The sequence below is a fragment of the Nasonia vitripennis genome, chromosome 4 (assembly GCF_009193385.2).
Source record: "Nasonia vitripennis strain AsymCx chromosome 4, Nvit_psr_1.1, whole genome shotgun sequence".
Taxonomy (NCBI): Eukaryota; Metazoa; Arthropoda; class Insecta; order Hymenoptera; family Pteromalidae; genus Nasonia; species Nasonia vitripennis.
In genome coordinates this window covers 32,343,056-32,362,678 of record NC_045760.1, presented here as the reverse complement: position 1 = coordinate 32,362,678, position 19,623 = coordinate 32,343,056, and the positions used below count along the sequence as shown (strand labels likewise).

At 44.9% G+C, this 19,623-nt stretch overlaps 4 protein-coding genes across 4 annotated transcripts; all 4 read left to right on the top strand.

Moving 5' to 3' along the window:
- The first annotated feature begins 2,326 nt into the window (after window positions 1-2,326).
- On the top strand, window positions 2,327-8,218 carry LOC100118381. Its single transcript, XM_001602312.5, has 5 exons — window positions 2,327-3,257; window positions 3,656-3,882; window positions 4,638-5,322; window positions 5,553-5,748; window positions 7,153-8,218. The coding sequence occupies exons 1-5, from the start codon at window positions 2,657-2,659 to the stop codon at window positions 7,289-7,291; spliced, it is 1,848 nt and encodes a 615-aa protein (XP_001602362.1). The 5' UTR covers window positions 2,327-2,656; the 3' UTR covers window positions 7,292-8,218.
- Window positions 8,219-9,542: 1,324 nt separating this feature from the next.
- LOC100118417 lies at window positions 9,543-10,679 on the top strand. The gene is made up of 3 exons (XM_031930399.1): window positions 9,543-9,727; window positions 9,822-10,183; window positions 10,259-10,679. The coding sequence occupies exons 1-3, from the start codon at window positions 9,615-9,617 to the stop codon at window positions 10,537-10,539; spliced, it is 756 nt and encodes a 251-aa protein (XP_031786259.1). The 5' UTR covers window positions 9,543-9,614; the 3' UTR covers window positions 10,540-10,679.
- A 2,819-nt stretch (window positions 10,680-13,498) lies between these two features.
- On the top strand, window positions 13,499-14,564 carry Osi19 (osiris 19). Its single transcript, NM_001136532.1, has 2 exons — window positions 13,499-13,784; window positions 13,853-14,564. Exons 1-2 carry the CDS (start codon window positions 13,572-13,574, stop codon window positions 14,396-14,398), a joined length of 759 nt encoding a protein of 252 aa, NP_001130004.1. The 5' UTR covers window positions 13,499-13,571; the 3' UTR covers window positions 14,399-14,564.
- A 2,372-nt stretch (window positions 14,565-16,936) lies between these two features.
- On the top strand, window positions 16,937-18,608 carry LOC100118455. The gene is made up of 2 exons (XM_001602367.5): window positions 16,937-17,592; window positions 17,669-18,608. The coding sequence occupies exons 1-2, from the start codon at window positions 17,031-17,033 to the stop codon at window positions 17,962-17,964; spliced, it is 858 nt and encodes a 285-aa protein (XP_001602417.1). The 5' UTR covers window positions 16,937-17,030; the 3' UTR covers window positions 17,965-18,608.
- Window positions 18,609-19,623: the final 1,015 nt, after the last annotated feature.

Below are 19,623 nucleotides of genomic sequence, written 5' to 3'. Positions count from 1 at the left end.
AGTATTGTTCGGCTAAATACCTGCATACTTCAACGCCCGAGAACAATGACACGTACGAATTATGCCAAGTTGTTTGCTTTATTAAAGTGGTTGTGTGGCTTTTCACGCGATCCGCGGAATGAAACGGTATAAGAGGTGCAATTACTTTAAGATGTATGCAATATGCGTTATTTAAGAAGCCAATCGTCAACTTGTAACTATGGTATTTATTTCATTGAATTTTCAAAACCAGAAACATAAAAATTTTCCTACAACTTTTCTTTATGCAGTCGTTTGACTAAAAGCTCGAGAATTTTACTCGAGTCCGGTCGTCCTTATTTCCTTCGACTTTCTCGGGTTCCTCAAAATAAGTCGATGCGCCGAGGCGGGTGGACGACTTTCGGCGTGATTTTTCGAGGACGTGTAACGAACTCTAACTTTCACATGCAAAATTCCGTTTGAACCGTTGGAGGCATACGTCATTTTTAATGCACGAAAATAAAAAATGTTTTCTCGTTGAGTAAGGTTGCTGATAAACTCGAGTGTGTTTATTGTAAATCACACGACAACGAGACTTCTTACGCACTGCGCAAAGATCGTTTGGAAGAGTCGTAAAACGAAAATGTTTGGATGCGATTTTTATTAGCAGGTTACATTTGGGAAAGTACGCAGCCCTGAGTATATAAAACGTACACTTTTTGAGGAAAGTAGAATAATAGTTACTTCATATCGTTAGAGAGTAGATTGATATCTTTGATAAAAACGAAAGTAGCTTCTTCTTCAAAAAAGAAAGAAAGTACAGTACAATAAAATTGAAATAAAAGAACTGTGTCGCATTTCGCTCTCCGAATTATCGCTATTCGTCGCATTAAAATAAATAATAGAAACTTTCTCAATGATGCACCTTGATTCATGCTCCTATAATCCTGTTTCGTTTTTACAATCCACAGCCGTCAATGCAGCGAAAGTATACAAAAGAAATTTAAGCAGTCCGCGCGAAATTACGTGGTTCACAATAAAAATAACGACCCTCGGTCTCTCCACATGCATTTTTCGTTCCTCTTCATTAAAAATCAAGCCTCGTTCAGCGGCGTGTCCCGTTAAGCATTGTGAGATAACCGGAGCACTTTCCAATTGTCTACGCACCTATGCGCCCCGACAATCGGCACATCTCATTCAACCTCGGCGCATTTAATTATCGCAGCCTCGAAACGACACGCAATCCGTTTTTGCCGTTTCAAATCTGCCAGCGTATACGCCCCGGTAAGTGCAGCGGTTTCGCGGGCAAGGCTATTTGTTGTGCTCGAGTGCATAATTGCACGAATCGTTTCCGCGGTTTTCGAGATCTGCGGAATGACGCGCGCACGGCTTAATCGGGCTAATCTCTCAGGCTCGCAGCCGATGATTGTACCGTAAAACTGGTATTTTCCGAGACCGATGCATCCTGCGGCTGATTATCGACCAAAACAATCTCGTTTACTCGGATTATTTCTTTTCGATGCGGGTTCATCCTGTCGAACAAAGAGTACGTTTATCGGTCTGAAAAGTGGGTATGCGAAATCATTGATTTTAATACAGTATTTTATTGTCTGTAGAACAAATTAGATAGAAACAGTTAACTTTTATTATGGAGGCGATCATCGCGAGATTCCTTTTTCGTAGAGTTTTATGCCGATAAATGGGTACTTCGTGTGAAGCCATATGGCGTCATTAGCTTCTAAAGTGTTAATTTCACGTAGCTGGTAACGACCTGCACTTTTGAAAAAGCCGGTCACTGACGATTCGTAGATTACTGGTTTACTTTTGTTCTGTACGTTCCAAAACTGATTATAATTATCAAGATAGTATGGTACGTCGAACCTAATCACTACAATTACACCGACGTTCTCCAAAACCTAAAAGCCATACCACTTTCTCCACCGCCTAACATCTTCATCGATTCTAAAGACACTATCAGACAAATCCACTTCGTCGAAGAGCCCTCGAAATGTGCCATCCTCTCCTCCTCTCCTGTCGCTATAACTAATTCCAAACACGAGCGCGTGCACGTGCCGAGCTTGGCGAACCTGCAGCTGTTCCGGCGAAAACAAGCCGCGAAGAGGAACGGAAAAAGGAGAGAAGCGACGCGAGAATAAGGAGGTGAAAAAGGAGCCAGCAGCAGCAGCAGCAGACAGAGCGAGAAGGAGAAGATACAAGAGTAAGCAAGAGAGAGGAGCGAGATGACGATAATGACCTTCCACGGCTGTTCGCTGCTGCTGCGGCGGCGGCGGCGGCGGCGCTCGTCGGGTAGTAGGAGGGCCACTGACACACTTGGGACTCTACCGACTGGCCGTCGGGCCCCCGGCTTAGTTCTCCAGCGGAGATCGAACGAGTCGCTCGCGCGTGTCTCCTTCTCTCTCTCTCTCTGGCGGGATGAGCTGTGCTACCGGTGTCCCATCAGTGCGCGTGTGGGGATAAGAGGATCGATTATAGATTGACGCAGCTACGCGCACCACGTGACCGGATGCGAGATCGACTTCCATGGATACCCAGACGATCTCCGACGAGGAACTGGATTTGGGATAGAACCATTTTTCGAATACCGATACGCAATCTACGTAGCAAACGCGTCAGTGAACTTGTGTGATGAAACTAAAGCTGACTCTAGAGACGGCCGTTTATAGTAACTGTAGATAAGATGTACAGAAGTGCGCTGCTGTGCCTGCTGCTCGTCTCGCTAGCTCACGGCAGCATCTTCGAGAAGTTCGAGAACTACACGAGGATCTTCGGCTTCACGCCGGACGAGAGCAGCAATGAGCTGTGGCGGGGCATCATCAGGGACTGCAGCAAGAAGGTGAGCTTCTCCTGCATTCAGAAGAACGCCTACAGCTTCCTCGATCGAACCTTCATCGATCGCGACAACATCACCGTGTTCGAGGGCCTAAGTCTCACCAGGAACAACCTCGACTACGACACCTGCTCCAAGGATGCCTGCACCAAGGACAACCTCGTCGAGGAGAGCAACGAGGACAAGAAGAGCAGAACCGAGGATGAGGAGGGGGAGGAGGAGGAGTACCTCACGCCGCTCGAGGAGGTGACCTACGCTCTGAGAAAAAAGACTTTCAAGTTCCTCGCCACCAGAGACTACGAGATCCAGCTGCCGAGGTTCATCGCCGGAGGCGCCAGTTTCAAGATCAGCCCGCGGGAGATCGACGATAGCGGGGCCTTGATCAGGGTCGATTTCGGGAACCGAGCGGTGGAGGAGCAGCAGCACGGCCGACTGTTCTTCAAAAAAATCAGTAAGCCCGCCAGAGTCGATTTGCCGGCTTACCGTTATAACGAAGCCACGTGGTACAGGTGGACACGATACATTTGCACTTGACCCACTGCCGGCGCGCGGAAGCGATTTAATTAAAATATATTTTATGCGCGATGATTGACCCACAATTTCGGCAGCGGTTCTTTCCCCAATTCGCTGCTGATGTCGAGTCGCTATTGGTTAATTAATTCTTAAATTAGAAATTAGCGTTTATCGATGTGATCGTTGATTAGTCAAAGTAGGCGCTTCGGTAATTTGTAGTCCATGAGCTTCGCGTAGCTTCGTTACGTAACACTCGCATGCTCTAGTACTTATGTAGGTCGAAACTGAAAACCCGATTTTCAAACTCGTTAATTCCGCCATATTTACCCTTTGCAGAAAAACAGATCCAAAACAAGCTGCTGATGGCGCTGCTCATCCTGATCCTGGTGATCAAGATAATCAAGGTGAAGTTCATGTTCATCATTCCCTTCCTGTTCGGCGTCGGCACGGCCAAGAAACTGTTTCTCAAGCTGCTGCTCTTCTTGGTTCCGGCGTTCGGCCATGTGTTCAAGCTCTGCTCGAGCTATTACAGCTCCACCAAGTATCATCAGCATCATCACAAGGTGAGCTACATTCGCGGCCTACGCTGTTTGCGGTGGAAAGAGCGACACTTTTTTTCTCTTCCGATACGCAGTCGCGCCTATGCTCGTTGTTTCCTGGATTCACACGTGTCTGCGTGTGTGAGAAGCGCTATAGGGCAATAAACCTAGATAGCGAAGGTAGGAATAAAAGCGAACGAGGCGAAAAATACAGTTACGCGGACATTTAAATGATCCCGCAGTAAACATTGATATAGCGATAAAATATTCAACAAGGCGGCTTCGTGTAATCTTTTGTCACGGTTCGGCTGACCGAGTTATTCGGATTTTTGCATGTTGCGATTCGCTTATGGAAATGCTATTACCTCGGTGATTATATGGTATAGCTGTAATAAAGCGCGGTATTGACTGGTAGAAACAATTGAAATGAAGCCATTGAACTTTAAATGAATTTATGCGGATGACTACATTGTTTATCTCAATTTATTTTCTTCTCTTTCGATACTGAAAGGCAGTACTGTTATATTTTCAAGCTTTTTTAACAAAAAATTATCCCGTCAGCGTAAATTGATCAAACCTTAATGCAAGTCTACACAGCGATCACTCATTTCTGCAGTGAAAGAAAAAGCGTGCATTGTATCATTAATACAGTTCGCCAACGAAATAACTGATGCGTAATTCATGTAATCAAACCTCGTGGAAGCAACAACGTGTGATTATTATTTAAATACGTAATCGTATTAGAAAAACAAACACATTAACTTTCGTTTCTTCCGCAGATCATCCACCACCACGAGCACGTGCCAGTACCGGTCCCAGTGGCGAAGCCAGTCTACTACGACCACCCGCCCTCTCATTCTCACGGCTCAAGTCCGCCCTACGTCCTGGACGAGGACTTCAACGGCTATGACTACGCGCATCCTCACATCCAGTACCGCAAGGACATCGAAGAGCTAAAAGAGTGGGGCATCGAACCCTACGACGAGTCCTACGACCAGAATGGACCTCAGGCTGGTGTCATCTACCAGGGGCCACCAGGCCCCACGACACCATCTGGGCCCAAATCAGGCCCTCCCAAGTTCCCCTTCGGTGTACCACCCCAGTTCATGGCTAATCCCAAGCCAATGGGGCCAGGCGGTTTTATGGACAAGGTTCAGCTACCGCCGCATCATCCCCAGAATCTGGCCTACTCCGGATACCGACCACCCCTACCTCCACCCCCACCTACCAATAACAGGCCACCGGCCATTCCCGCTGCCTCCCTTCCAGTGGGCGTCGTTGCTGCTCCGTTTTTTGGACCGCCCAAGCCATCAATAAAATCGCCGCCAGGCTTGGGAGGTACTGGCGGCGATGGTGGTGGCGCTTTTTCAACAGCCCAGGGATCATATAGTAAGCCTGTCTATCAAACCCAACAGAGGAACGATCTCCAGCAGCAAGCTTCCGCTCCGGCACCGGCACCTGCAGGTAACGCATTGATTTTCCTGTTAATAGCCGTTTAACGTTACGACAATCTACCTATGCTCCAGTTGCTAGTCCAGTAAAACTCGGTCAGAAAATGAATTCGATAATCCTCGTGAATGAGCGATGATTAGTTCTGCTTTCTAATTTTTTTCACTTTGCCTGCTCAAACAAAGCATAATTTCCGCTTTCTTCAAAATCTCCAACAACTGATTTTCTTACGTCGAAACTTGCAGTGCCAGTAGCAGTGCCACCGACGCGGAAACCATATGACGATCAATTCTACGGTCCGATCGTCGAGAGGCTCGACGACATCTTCAACCAGATGAGGTTCGTCGAAGAGCCGTGTCGGGAGAGGCTCGTCTGCAGCATGTACAAGAATCCGACGCTCTACTCGCCCAACAGCAACATCGTCTCGAACGAGCTGTCTAGGTATACCGACACGCACATTGTACGACTATACGCACTGATTGCACTTCTCTGGAAAACCAGCGCGTGTTAAGGGGAATTATGAGGAACTCGTTGTCGGCCCGTAATTGATCGATCGTCGATGCGGAAAAACCAGTATTTTTTTCTCGACCGTAATTGTGCGATCGGTAGGAAAGTGGAGGTATTCGGATCGTAAACGTCGAATTATTGAAACTAAGTAAACACCGACCGAAAACAACAGCTCACCCGGCATTGTTCACTCCTCCGTTCACACGCGCGATCGAAAAAGTCCACTTACGTGCGATCGACTCGGCGCGTACACACGCACCGCGCCTCTCTCGAGATTCTGGATTTCTGGATCAGATCTCGGCGCGACGGAGAAAGGCGAAGCTGCCTACTGCGTTATGTACGCGCAGCCGCCGCCGCCGCCGGGCTAAGACGCGCTCACCGCTGCCCAATTGGGTCATCGAGCCGGCTCTGCTCTCTCGGATTCCAGCGGCTCCTTTTTCATCCGCTGCCGCTCATGCGCTGTCCTCTCGCTTTTTTTCCCTTATTTTCATTTCTTTCCGTAAAGGATCGCGTACGCGCGTTCGATATACACTTTGGCGGGATGATCGAAGAAGGGATTATTATGACGCGGATGGGAATTCAGATCCGGGTTTGGAAGCGGACGCGCGTGTGTACAGAGGCGCGACGGGAATTTCTCTATTGTAAACGCTTGGCGTGAGGCTCGTGCGCCGGTACAGTGAAATTTTTCGAGGTGTGGAGGATCGTTTGATGGAACGAGGATGTTTTGAACTTAGCGAGTGGAAAATCTCGATGCAGTGACGTCAGTTATTTAACTTAGATTTATTTACCAACGCACCACGAAAGCTCCGATATAGGTCTGGGACAATCTTTCACTGTCGGCGATAAAGGCTTCTCTTTCTCCTGCTTTCGCGCGTCTCGATTTTTGCCCGCAGTCATTTTTATCGCTACTTAAAGCATTATTTCTGCCCGTATTAGTTCTGCGTAATTGTTTTGTGTCACACCTTTATTGCGTTTTTTCTCGCGTACTCATTATCGTGCAAAAGAGAGCAGTCGTAAACTATTACCGAGCTTACGTAAAAATTTCGTCGATTAAAATGGTAGGGAAATTTCCCTTCTTACCGAGTAAACAAAAAATTTGAAGAGCAAACCTGCAATCGCGGTTTTACGATGCACTTTCCTTTCCATCGACTCGAACTTACTTTCTTATGGGCAAAAAGGGTCCGGTCGAAAGTCATTGTATCTCCTTTGAATATAAAAACGTTGCGCCGTAAAGCCGCTATACTTTCATTGCTCCGAGACGTTCAGCGCGGATGATTGAAAATAAGTAGAATGCAAAGTTCGCTTGTATATACTGACGAAAGTGTATGTGTGTTACAGAGATCCTCAGGAATTGCAGCAAGGAAACACTGCATCCGCTTCCAGTCAACGGTTTTACCGATACCTCAACGCCGCGCGAACAGGTCAAGACGGTGGCGACTGCTTACGCTCGTACCACTGCAGTATCAACACGGAGTAGAAAAACCCGACCTGTTTTGACAGCGGAATAAAATACGAAGACGCATACGTTGAAGAAGCTCTATTCGCTTATGCGTACATTCGAATGATCAATTTACGATGTCCTGTTTTGTTGTACGTCTAAGATTCGTTCGATATCTCTCGATTGTGTGAATTTAGTAATCTATTTATTTATTAACGATGAGGTGCGCGTGTAATTATTGCCGAGAGATTAATTGATGACGAATCTTAGATTTTCGAGGATTGTATTCAGATAAGCTCATCCATAGTTAAAACGATCGTTGATTATTGTTTAACTAAGCAGGAAGATATTTGAGGTGCGGAGCTTGGATTTTCAAAAAATGCTGTGGAAAAGGCCTTTCTAAAACGACCTACAACATTTTTCTAGAGTTTTAAAAAAATCCAAGTCTCGAATCCCTGATACTCTTCATCGAAGTATAAATGTTCAATCAAATATTTTGAAATAGTTCAAAGGCTGTAGTATCAAAAAACGGTGTCTTGCTATGCGTTGTATGAAAACGCATTATGAATAATGCGTGACCCGAAAATTGTCTACAAAGTCCACATCTGAATATAATATAGTTACATGTTTATAATTGTAGGATTCTCGCGCTACGCAAAAACTATTATAATATTTAATGATAATTTATTTATGTTTATTTATATTATTTGAAAAAGCAAAAATAATTTATGAATTTAATTTAGTCGATTTGCTACTAAGCTTCTGGGTGCCATTCCCATCTGTTGAAACTTGGGCCAAGTGCGGTCCACGACGCAAAGAAGGAAACGGGTGAAGATAACAAAATAGAAAGAACCACAGATATGCTTTCTCAAAGGAGGCATTAATTTTTAGCGCATAATTATGTTGTTAAATGATACTTGTGTGTGTGTGTTGTTGCTTAATGTATAATAAACTGGCTAAGATAAATTGATTGTTGGTCATTCATTCGACATCGTCTCTTCCTATATCATAAAAATAATTCTTATAGAATTCACAAAAGCAGAGCTAATATTTTTCTCGACTAAAGTATGCGTGTCATACTTGTTCGTTTGTATATATATATATATATATATATATATATATATATATATATATATATATATATATATATAACTTGTGTCACGTTTTAAAAAAAAGTATATAAACAATACGCATGACATCAGGCATGACAACTTATGAATAATATGAAAAATAAACGAATTCTGTTTCTAAAAATAAAATTTCATACATTTTTATGATATTTCGTTTTATTTCTCTGAAGTAGATTGTAATTATAAAATAATATCTCAAAAAATAATGCTTTCCATTCTTTAATAGTTTTGTGCATTGCCAAGTGTTTCGTCAAAAAAATTGAATATTTTAAAATATAAAATATGCTTTGAGCGACACTAGGTATAGAATCGTTGTTTGAGTCCGACGCGATCGGTAATTCTCTTCCTCGGTTGATAAACGCGCGCGGTTCGTTTACCATACTGATGGGTAAGTAGTGCTTGACTGAGAACAAGTCGACCGATAAAAAATACGCTGCTAGAAAGTGTTACTAATAGATACTTGAATCCTAGCTCTGGATACATCAGCTTTATCTACGAAATTTTATGATTTTTTTTTTCAAATAACATATCACAATGGAGAAATTCTGATTTCTCGATATTCGAAAGATTCAATTGTAAACGAAAGGGCGGACCAGTCAAAAACTTTGCTTTAATATATTAGGCATGTACCTGAAATTTTCATTTGCAAAGGCAGTGATCCCTCGAAAATGACAAAATACACCTCATTTCAACATATATTCTCAATTTTTATACTTGCGATGAACTATACTATGGTATGGCTGCTATTGTGATCATGTATATCAATCAAAGACGTGCACATTTTTTTTTTCATTCCGTATATATTCTAAAATTTTTGGGCCAATAACCAATAAAATTTTTGCAATCTTTAATAAAAGAAGTCTAACACGAGTGTACCAGTCGACCTCCTAACGCCGCCGTCGCGGAAATCGGACTAGCGGAAGTGGCGTTACAATTAGCCGTCGAAAACGAAATTCCAATCTCTCCTCGCACGGCGCTATCGACGTCTCTCCAATATCCCCGTCATATATACCCTAGATAAGACGGGCATACAGTCGTACGCTACAACGTACCCGCAGTGCTTTCCTCGCGTCTCCTTTCGTATGTGCGCGCCGTCCCTCATCTGGCATTCAAGCGACGTCGCCGGTAGCTATAAAGCCCGCCGGTCCTACCTTACCCTGGCATTCGGTGCTTAGCCTCGCGAATCGATCGATCGGTGGATTGTGCGCGCATCACGCTAACTTCTCTCCAACATGAGGACCTTCGTCGCTGTCTTGGTCTTAGCCCTGGCCCTGGCTGGACACGCCAGAGCCGACTTCCCCGGCATCCAGACGACCGTCGACACGCTCAGGAGCATCTACTACAGGTGATTCTTCGGCTGCGCAGTGCTATTGTGAAATCAGTGCGACTGATCGAATCGCGGTGTGTCTTAATAATGAAAAAATACCGTTGCATTGCAGGTGCGCACAAGACCAGTCGATGCTGTCCTGCGCCAAGCCCAAGGTCCTCAAGTACCTGAGCGAAGCCGTGCAGCAGGAGCGTCTGCCCATCACCGACGATCTCTCGATCGTCAGGTCCCGCAGCATGACCGAGGACAACGAGGCCGACGAGTACATCAGCGCCCAGGACGCCGTCGACCCCAAGAAGCGCGAGCAGCTCCGCTCGCTCATGTTGGAGAAGTTCGACGCTTACCTAGCCAGCCACACCCTCGAGGCTAAGCTGCCCGAGGCCATCGTCGGCTCCAACATCGTCCCCAGGTCGCTCGTCGACTCCGTCCCCAAGAGCATCAGCATCCCCCTCAGCGACTCGCCTAACGGAAGCGGTAAGTTCTGAGCGCTAATTTCGATTCGATGAGAATAACTCGAATGTACTCTAATGAAAACATCAATCATTCCAGGTCGAGGCTTCGTAAAGAAAGTCATGATCCCCTTCCTCCTGGGTCTCAAGTTCAAGGCCACCGCACTGGTCCCCTTGGCTCTCGCCCTTATCGCCCTGAAAACGTGGAAGGCCCTGACTCTTGGTCTCCTCTCCCTGGTCCTCAGCGGAGCTATGCTCATCTTCAAGCTGACCAAGCCCAAGGTCGCCTACGAGGTCGTCCACTACGGACACCCGCCAGTGGAGCACCCACCCCACTGGGATACCGCTTCCCATGGACCCTACAGAGCCTACCGCAAGTAGGCGCTAGCGAAAAATGAGTGCTATGCTGCGTTGGATTGTTTATTTATACGAATTATTTATTTCCGAGCGACGAGTAATTTATAGTTGTCTTCTTTTTTATGTAATAAAAGAGAGCTGATGCGATTGTTTTGATATTTAAATACCTTGCGTTCGATTTCATTTACTCACCCCCTACTAACTAAGAGAGACGTAATTTTGAGAATAAGTAAAAGTCCATGAGGCAGCTTGCATAACCGCAAAGGAATCTCAGTCGCCCGAATAGCAAAGATTAGTAAACAAGTTGCACAGCACGGATATTCCGGAAAGTAAAACTCGCTACTTTGGTACTTAGCACACGACTCGAGGCACGTGCACGCACAACTTTTTTATCTCGCCAAGCGCAGGCTTTAGAAACCGAAAGTACACACTCACCCGCCGAGTGTATTCACCGGAGAACGAAAAATTCGAGAGACAAACATAATTCCATATGCAAACACGATCTCCTTACGGAGCCAGGAAAACAAGACCGAACCCAAACACGGAAGCGTCGCTTTCTTAAGCGGAAGGGTGAGGTGGACAACTCGTCTCAGTGGCAGAGATCCCTCAAAGTCTCGGCTACTGTCCTGGATGCCTATGCAAACGACGACGTCTCGGGCCGACCCGAATTGCAGCGGACGCGTCATTAAAAATGCACAATAGTACCCGGCCACGGACGAAATAGAATTCCGAGCGGGTGAAAAGGTGCGCGAGACGCGCGCGGCATATCAACACGGTCGTCACAGTCGTCGCTCGATTTCGAGAAGATCGAAGTAGATTTCGGCTGTCGATGAGTTTGATATCGCCGGCGCGCCCGAGAGGGGGTGGAATTAACCTAGTGAGAGGAGCCGTTAATGGGACAGCAGCACGTGTGAGAGCTGTAGGAGGAAGGCGCGCAGGAAAGGAAAGTCGCGCGACTTGCGTGTCGCGAATCGACGATAAGGGACACGAGGTGTGGGTGCCGGTCGGGCGTTACTACACCGAACACGTGGGGCGGCTGGACTCACACGATGACCATATTTTGAATGGACTTTTTGATTGATGGATTTTAGGTCGATGATTTAGGAGCTTATTTTGTGACAATGAAGTTATTATATATCATGTTTTACTAGTAGCATGACATACTGCAATGAGTCGACCCAAAATTGAACCCGAGAACTAGATTCGACACCTTTGGGATCGAGACGTCGCCGGCGCTCATTATATGAGAAGCGAGAAGTTCGCGCCGTTCGATGTACAACCGAGTCGACCATTGCGTACTAAAGAGGATGCTAATTGGAGCGCCATACTATTTCTACACGGAAGTGGGTTAGCTACGCTGAAAAATGTCTTATTACGCCTTGGCGCTCGATATTTCGCTGCCCCTAAAGTGCGATACGGATCTCGTTAATCGGGGGACGAATACCTCCGCGTGCTCCGTGAAAGTAATATCGATATTGAAGTTATATTTGGCTGACGTCGTTTGAATAGAGGCGACACTGGAAATAATTCATAGAGCTGCCTAATTTTCGCCCGATAGAAATTGAGATCAGTCTATGAATCGTTTAGGTGATCAGATTTTAATCGATGGTAGCTAGACTGTAATTTTAATGGCCTTTTTATTATGGGACACCGTTAGCGGGTGTATGAATTCGTCAGCGCTGATTTTACATTAACAGTATGTGCCGAAAATGACTGTACTAGATACTACTTTGCTTGTGGATTGGTACAAAAATTTAATGTGTTTTATATTTCTAAATAAATGAAACCATCCTTTTTTGCTACGCATGCATAGCAAACGGCACGATGCACAGAGAAACCGGCCAAACGTACATGTTCAATTTTGGCTGAGCGAAAGTGACTTATGTTCGCTAATTAATATGGCGAATTGGCGACGCGCCATAAGCATAGTTTTCAAAGGGTCACTTTCTACATCGAAAAAATGCTAGAAGTATAAGAGAGTAATGACGCACGGCATTACTTTCACTGTTAAAAATCTCTATTGTGCTATTTACCAGATATAGACATAAACAAGTAAATATAGATGAATCACGCGTAAACAGTGCTATCCGCTATAATGTCTATTATATTAAACATGTTGGAATGTGCAACAGAAATCTATTACAGGTTTAAAATTTGCTTTCCAATACGGTAACGACGTGGAATTAACTGAAAGATTATATTCGAAGCCGTGATTTTCTGGAGAAACGACATTACGTGTCAAAGCTCGATGATCGGAAGGCGTAATCTGTACAGATAATCTGCATAGGATTAGTCTTCGAAATAATTATTGTGTCTAACATTAAGTATAAGATGTAAGAAGCTCAATTAGTATGCCAAATATGTAGTCGAGGCTAATACATATTTTCAGCATTAAAATCATAACAGTAATTTATCTACTTCACCGACGCGAAGTTCCCGTCCCGTTCAAAAAAGCGCACCACCCTCGCACTGCAAAAATCACCCATCCATCATACACCGCGAATCCTCGCAAACACAGAAATTCTCCTTTCCCCGATCAAAATCGAAAGTGCATCGCGATCGTCGAGGTCACGCATGATGTTCTCCCTCGGCTCTTTTCCTCAAAGTGCATTTGCCGTCTTCGTGTCCGACCTCTTAACTCCAAACACAGCGATAAAACATCCAACTTACCGGCAACCCAGAAATCCTCCGCCTGAAAAAAAGGCACTCGACGCATCGCTTTTCCTGCGCGTGTGCTACCGTAATACGTCCGGCTCTAAGCTGGCCGCGTGGACGCTTTGGTACCCGGGACACGTTCGCGGCGAGGCCTCAATATAATCGAACTATATACCGTAGTCCGGCGTGAGCGAACGAAAAGAAAATTCGTGCGACGCGCAGCGGTACAGCCCAGACGGGCCACTGGGTGGGGGACGATTCCCCATACCGATTTCGTCCCCCGTATAAATAGGCACCCGGCCAACCCAATCGGCATCAGTCAGCGAACCGCAACCGTCGCGTCCTGCACAGAGCACCAAGCCAAAGACACGCACACACACACACACACACGAGATTGAAAAATGAATTCCATGGCGAGGATCATCGTACTTTGCGCCTTCGTCGCGCTGGCCGCAGCCCAGCCGGCCAAGAACGAGTTCTGGAAGGGCACTAGCATGGACGCGATGGTCGAGCAGACCAAGCTCGAGTGCTCCCAGAAGAACGACGAGATCTCCTGCATGAAGTTCAAGATTCTCAACCTCCTCGACCAGCTCTTCCGCAAGGACAACTTCAAGGTATCTACTTTTGATTACAATTTTGCCTCGCCGATTTTTACCGATTTCTAACTTTTCCGTTGTCGCAGGTATCGGAGACCGTAGAGGTCACCCGCAACTCGTACCCCGTTGACGAGCTGTCCGGTCGCAGCCTAGGCGAGGGCTCCTTCCTCGAGACCGTCCGCAGCTACCTGGCCTCCCACGACGTGACCTTCAAGCTGCCCTTCGACTCCGCCGTCAAGGTGTCCTCCCGCAACATCGACGACGACGAGCTGAGCTTCGACCTCAAGTTCGGTGAGGGCCGCGCCGCCGAGGCTCGCAAGTCCAAGCTTAAGAAGGTCATCATCCCCATCCTGGTCTTCGTCCTGCTGAAGGCCATGACCCTCATCCCCCTGGCCATCGGTGTCCTTGGACTCAAGGCCTGGAACGCCCTTCAACTGTCCTTCTTCTCCTTCGTCGTCTCCGTCGGTCTGGCCATCTTCCAGCTGTGCAAGAAGATCGCCGCTGACAGCCACGCTGCTCCGATCGCCGCTCACGGACCCTGGGAATACCAGGCTGCCCAGTACAGGTCCTTCCAGGAGGCACCAGAGGCCGCCGCTCAGGATCTCGCCTACTCTGCCTACGCTCAGGCTTAAGCGCGACGAGACGATGATCTAGTTTCGAGGGAGCTGCGTTGATTCTTTGACGCGGCAGCCCGACTTTTGTAAAATACTCTTCTCTTCCTTCCTACTCTTCGTGTGTGTCCCCTGCTATTTTTTATAAATTATTTAATAAATTATTTGCAACTATATATGTCTGTCATTACTGTGTTATTTATTTTATCGTTGGATATACCTTGTTCTTGTGTGACATGAAAAATTTCTTTAAAAAGATTTTCAAAAATTATAATTCTTGATAGTATGCACATTGAGCATTTTTTTAAGGAATTTTGGTGTTCGTGATTTAAACAGACATCTAGTAGAAATATAATGTAAGATATTTCACTTGCTAATCTTTCAATAAAAATTTTAATTCATATTATACCTTCATATTATAAGTTACGAATGAATACCTTGTTTACTGATCTGAATTTGAAAAAAAAAATGATCACGATTTATTCTTAATTAACGACTTGAATATTGTTAAATTAAACGTATTCAGTTATCGAACTACATTTGATGATATAGCTAATAAAGAAAATGCTGACGTAAATGAACGACAAAATTATAAACATGCATAAAATTCATGTTTGACTTGGTCTGTATTAAATTTTTAATCGATGGATTGTTGCTTTTTAAAATTAATCGTTGTGCTCGAAACTAGAGCTTATAAACTTTTGTTATGAGATAAAATATGCACTTAGAATGTCGAAAGAATTATAGAATTATAGCAGCACATATTGATACATTTATAAACAGATTAACTAAAACTATTCGAAAAATAAAAAATCATGGGAACTCAATTCGTAACCAATATTGTTATATGGCTGAGGCTCATTCTGAACGATCTAAATTTTTAGCGAAATGCCAGACAACTGTCGCCTAATCGTCAGGACCACTAGACCTCGCACAAATTGTGTCACACGAGTCGATTTAATTATCTAACACCGATTCGATTAACAGTTTCGATCGGTACTTTGCTACGAGACGCACCATTTTCGGCCTCACGCTTATGATCCGTAGTGAAATTTCGTAGGCATACCAAGCGAGAGTCAGATAAGTGCGTACTACAAAGGCTCGTTCGGCATAGCAGGCTCTCCCGTACGCATAACTGGCATACAGAGAAGTTCGAGAGTACCGTCAACTACCGCCGGAGACATCGAGCACCTGATGATTTCTTAATGAATCGTTATTATGATGATTATATGAGTTCAATTTTTGAATAACATCGTGTTTTCTGCATGAACAGTAATGAATTAAATTGATAACCTTTTAAAGAGTGTATCAATCGTCACACTCGACTGCTCAATTCTTTCCTAAATTTTCTTCTTTATTCAGCATAATTTTAAATTAATTACACTATTCAATGAAGCCAGGATATCGGTTAACCAATGAAATCTCGTCTTTCAAGGGAGAATCGATGGATATATTTTTCAATAATCTAAAGTGAAAATTTTACTGTTAAATATTACAGCTGATGATTTATATATACTTTTAGACATACTACAGTATTGCAGTAGATAAAACAGTAGTTCAAAGGTCATAATAGATGCCATAGAAGATTTTATAGCAAAAAGTTCAATTGTATTGTAATGTTTATTATTGCATGTTCGAAAGCCATTTTCAATATTAGTTTGCAGTAATATTTTAAATAAATGAAAGATAACCAACGACAGTATATATTTTTTAGCAATACTCACGTCGAACGGAAGCAGTTTCGAATTTCACTTTTCAACGACACGCATAATAATTATTTAAAGATCCATTCCGTATTAATTTGCGATCTTCGGCCTACGCACTTCGCCAAAATGAATTATAATAAATTTCACGTTGGTTTTAGAATGTATTTAGAGCCTGCGAATCAAAATACTTAAACTAATGCTTTATTACTCGTGACTCATGTAGTGATAATGTTCACCTCCTATGAGAGACTCATTTTGGGACATCAAATATTCAAAAAAATACCTTCCTGATATCAACAATAGCCTTTCTTTAAAAATATCAAGTCGAAACATTCATAAGTATGCGCGAGCATCTCGTAGATCGTACAAAGCGACAACAAGACCCCGCGACTCTTATGACCACCGCGTGATATTCTCACTCCTCTGCCGGCCGTCGGCAGTAAACACTTCATCTCCCGGCCGCATCAGAATTCCAAAAACCGAAAGCACCTGTCGGCGGTAAAACAGTCGTAAAATAAAGGAATAATAAAAAAACTCTCCCAACCCGAGAGCTCTCGCTCTCTGTCACTCTCGTCATACGTACAGCGCGACGAAACGCGAGTACATATACAACGCTCGCACCATATCCAGCGCACACCGCCCATACCAAACGCAAGCGGCTCGCGCGCTATACAGTTCCGTTTCCCGCGTGCCTGCGCGAGTGAAATTTAAATATGATTTTCCTTCGATCTGCGATTCACTTCACGCGCGACCGAATAACATAGATTTTTCGGTGGCTGCCGACGCCGACGCCGGGGCAAATTAAATAAAAGGGGAGGGCCACTCCTCCGTCAGTCGCAGTTCGATCGCCGATTGTGTGCCTCGTCGGCGGCCAGTGTCTCATTGCTCGGCAGATCCTCAAGCGGTTCTCCACTCATCGACAGCGACTCGAACGAACTCACGGCAAAATGCGTGCTCTCGTGGTGATCGGTATCGTCGGCCTCCTGGCCGCAGTGTCCTCGGCCTCCTCCTCGGACGACTTCCTCACTCGTTCGCTCAACGACTGCATCGGTGCCGACTCCTGGGGCTCCTGCCTCAAGCACGAGGTCCTCGGCTACCTGGACGACAAGCTCGGCACCTCGACCGAGGCCCGCTCCCTCGACAGCGTGGACGAGGCGCTGGTCGCGCGCACCTTCAAGTACCTCAAGAGCTTCGAGTATGGAGTCGACCTGCCGTTCGTCGACGCCCGCCTCAAGTACAGGCCCGCCAGGAGCCTCGCCGACCTCGACATCGAGTTCAAGGACAACGAGGTCGCCACCTCCCAGGCCAGGGGCATCCTCAAGAAGAAGCTGCTGCTGCCCTTCCTGCTGCTGTTCAAGCTCAAGATGAAGATGCTCATGCCGATCTTCGTCGCCATCATCGGCCTCAAGGCCATGAAGGCCCTCGTGCTCTCCAAGCTGGCCATCCTCCTGGTCGTCGGTTTCATCGCCGTGCAGTTCTTCAAGAAGGGAGGCATGACCCCGCCCATGGGTGAGTACATTTCTCTCGAGCACTTCGTTTTTGCAATTCCGAACGATTCTAAAATTTTTTGAAAACGACTTCGCAGGCATGTCGATGGAGCCCGCAAGCCCACCACTCGGCTCCTACGGTGCTCCCCCGGTACCGACGACGACTTCCGGCTACGAGCCGGTGAACACGTGGGACGGCAACGGCCCATACTCGCGGGTCTGGACGCCCAGCAGCGGCGTTGAAGCTCAGAACCTCGCCTACAACTACTACACCGGTAGCGGCTCCTCCTCGACGTACGGCGCGCCATCGTCGTCCGCGTCCTCCTCCTCGTCGTCCTCCAGCTCCTCGGGAGCTTCCGGAAGCGGTAGCGTCAGCGCCTCGACGAACTACTAGACGAGAGTCATTATGAATTCCCTATAGAAACGAAGGCGGCGACGAGGCACCGAGAGAGAAACGTGGTGCGATGACTCCAGAGGCTTATTCACTGACGCACTTCTACGAGTCAAGCAAGAAGTAAACGGCTGCAATTCGTGCTTCTACACGCGACAGCCAATACTTCTTACTTTCTTTGTACAGTTGACAATCGATCGAAAATTTTCTCATTACTGGCCGAGTTACTTCACTCATAATTCTCTTTTGTAAGTGTAGATCCGTTTTGATGTTTTTTGTTTATTGTTTACGAGAACCCGGCCGGTAAACGATGCTTTAGGGATAAATACTCGAGTGTTGATAGCAGTCATAGCTGATGGTCATTTGTCTTTCTTGAACGCCTCAAAATCAGCATTGACCTTCAAAACTGATCAGAGGTTACAATGGCTCGTCGACGATTTGTCCAAAGAAATTTGCACCAAATAATTTCTATCATTTAAAACACACTTATACTAAGATATTTAAAATCGAGATAATGCTTTTGATTGTCAATTCAGTGACAAACCCACCCACGATGGAACGAAAAAGATTCTTATTTATTTCTCGAAACGTCAATTATTTATTATCATTTTTATATGTATTTGTTAATAAAAACCTTTTGTATTAAATCATCCAGTTTCAATCAATTTACTATATACCTTGATCATATATTTAAAAACAGGTAAGTTTACGAGCAATGCGATTTTCACTGAAAGAAGACAAAAAATTACGCAAATCTAGTTAGGTCTGTACCACCGCCAGTTCCTGCTAAGGGACGAAGCATCGGCTCGAACCGGAGTCTGTAAATCGCGTGTTTCTTGGGGTTCACTTATCGCACATTTTGGAAGCCTTGGCACGTTTTCTCGTGGATCTAACCTACGTAGGCTTGAAGAGGATGAAAAAAACCACGCGAAAATAGGTAGGCCAGAAGTTTGGGCAGCTGCTGCTAAGGTCGAGGTAATCGCCTCGTATCCTATCTTGAAAATCGCGAATTTTTGGGGTTCACTATCCCGCGTTTTAGATGCTTTGGCACGTTTTCTAGTGAATCCAACCTACACAGGCTTAAAGAAGACGAAAAAATACGCACAAGTACTTATAGGTCTCTACTACCGCCAGCTGCTGCTAAGGGTCAAAGTATCGCCTCACATAGAACAATTGAGAACAAAATAGAAAGAATGTTTATACATTTGTTTATTGCCTAAGTTATAGGTACTTCTCGATGACTGAATCTGAAATAAAAAATATTCAATAATATATGTCATTGAATAAAAACAATACTTGTGAATAATAAAAATAATATTGGAAATAAGGCACTTCCGTGTCGCGGTCGTGCCTAAAAATGCATAGCAAATTTTTAATTTTTTGATAAATACCTTGAATCTACTTGTTGATTCGCTCAATTACAGGACCAATATACAAAGGCTAAAATTGTTTAATTAACGTATGTAATTATATTTTCTGGTAATAAATAAATAAATAAATAAATAAAGTATGCTTTTCTAAACAAAAATATCAGAATATATACGTTTAACTACCAAATTTTTCACGTACAAAACTACTGCTCTAGCTTTTAAAAACTTTCTGTGATTTCTAGTGATACTGCATACTATTTGATGCAAGCTCGATAAATAAACATAGCTAGAT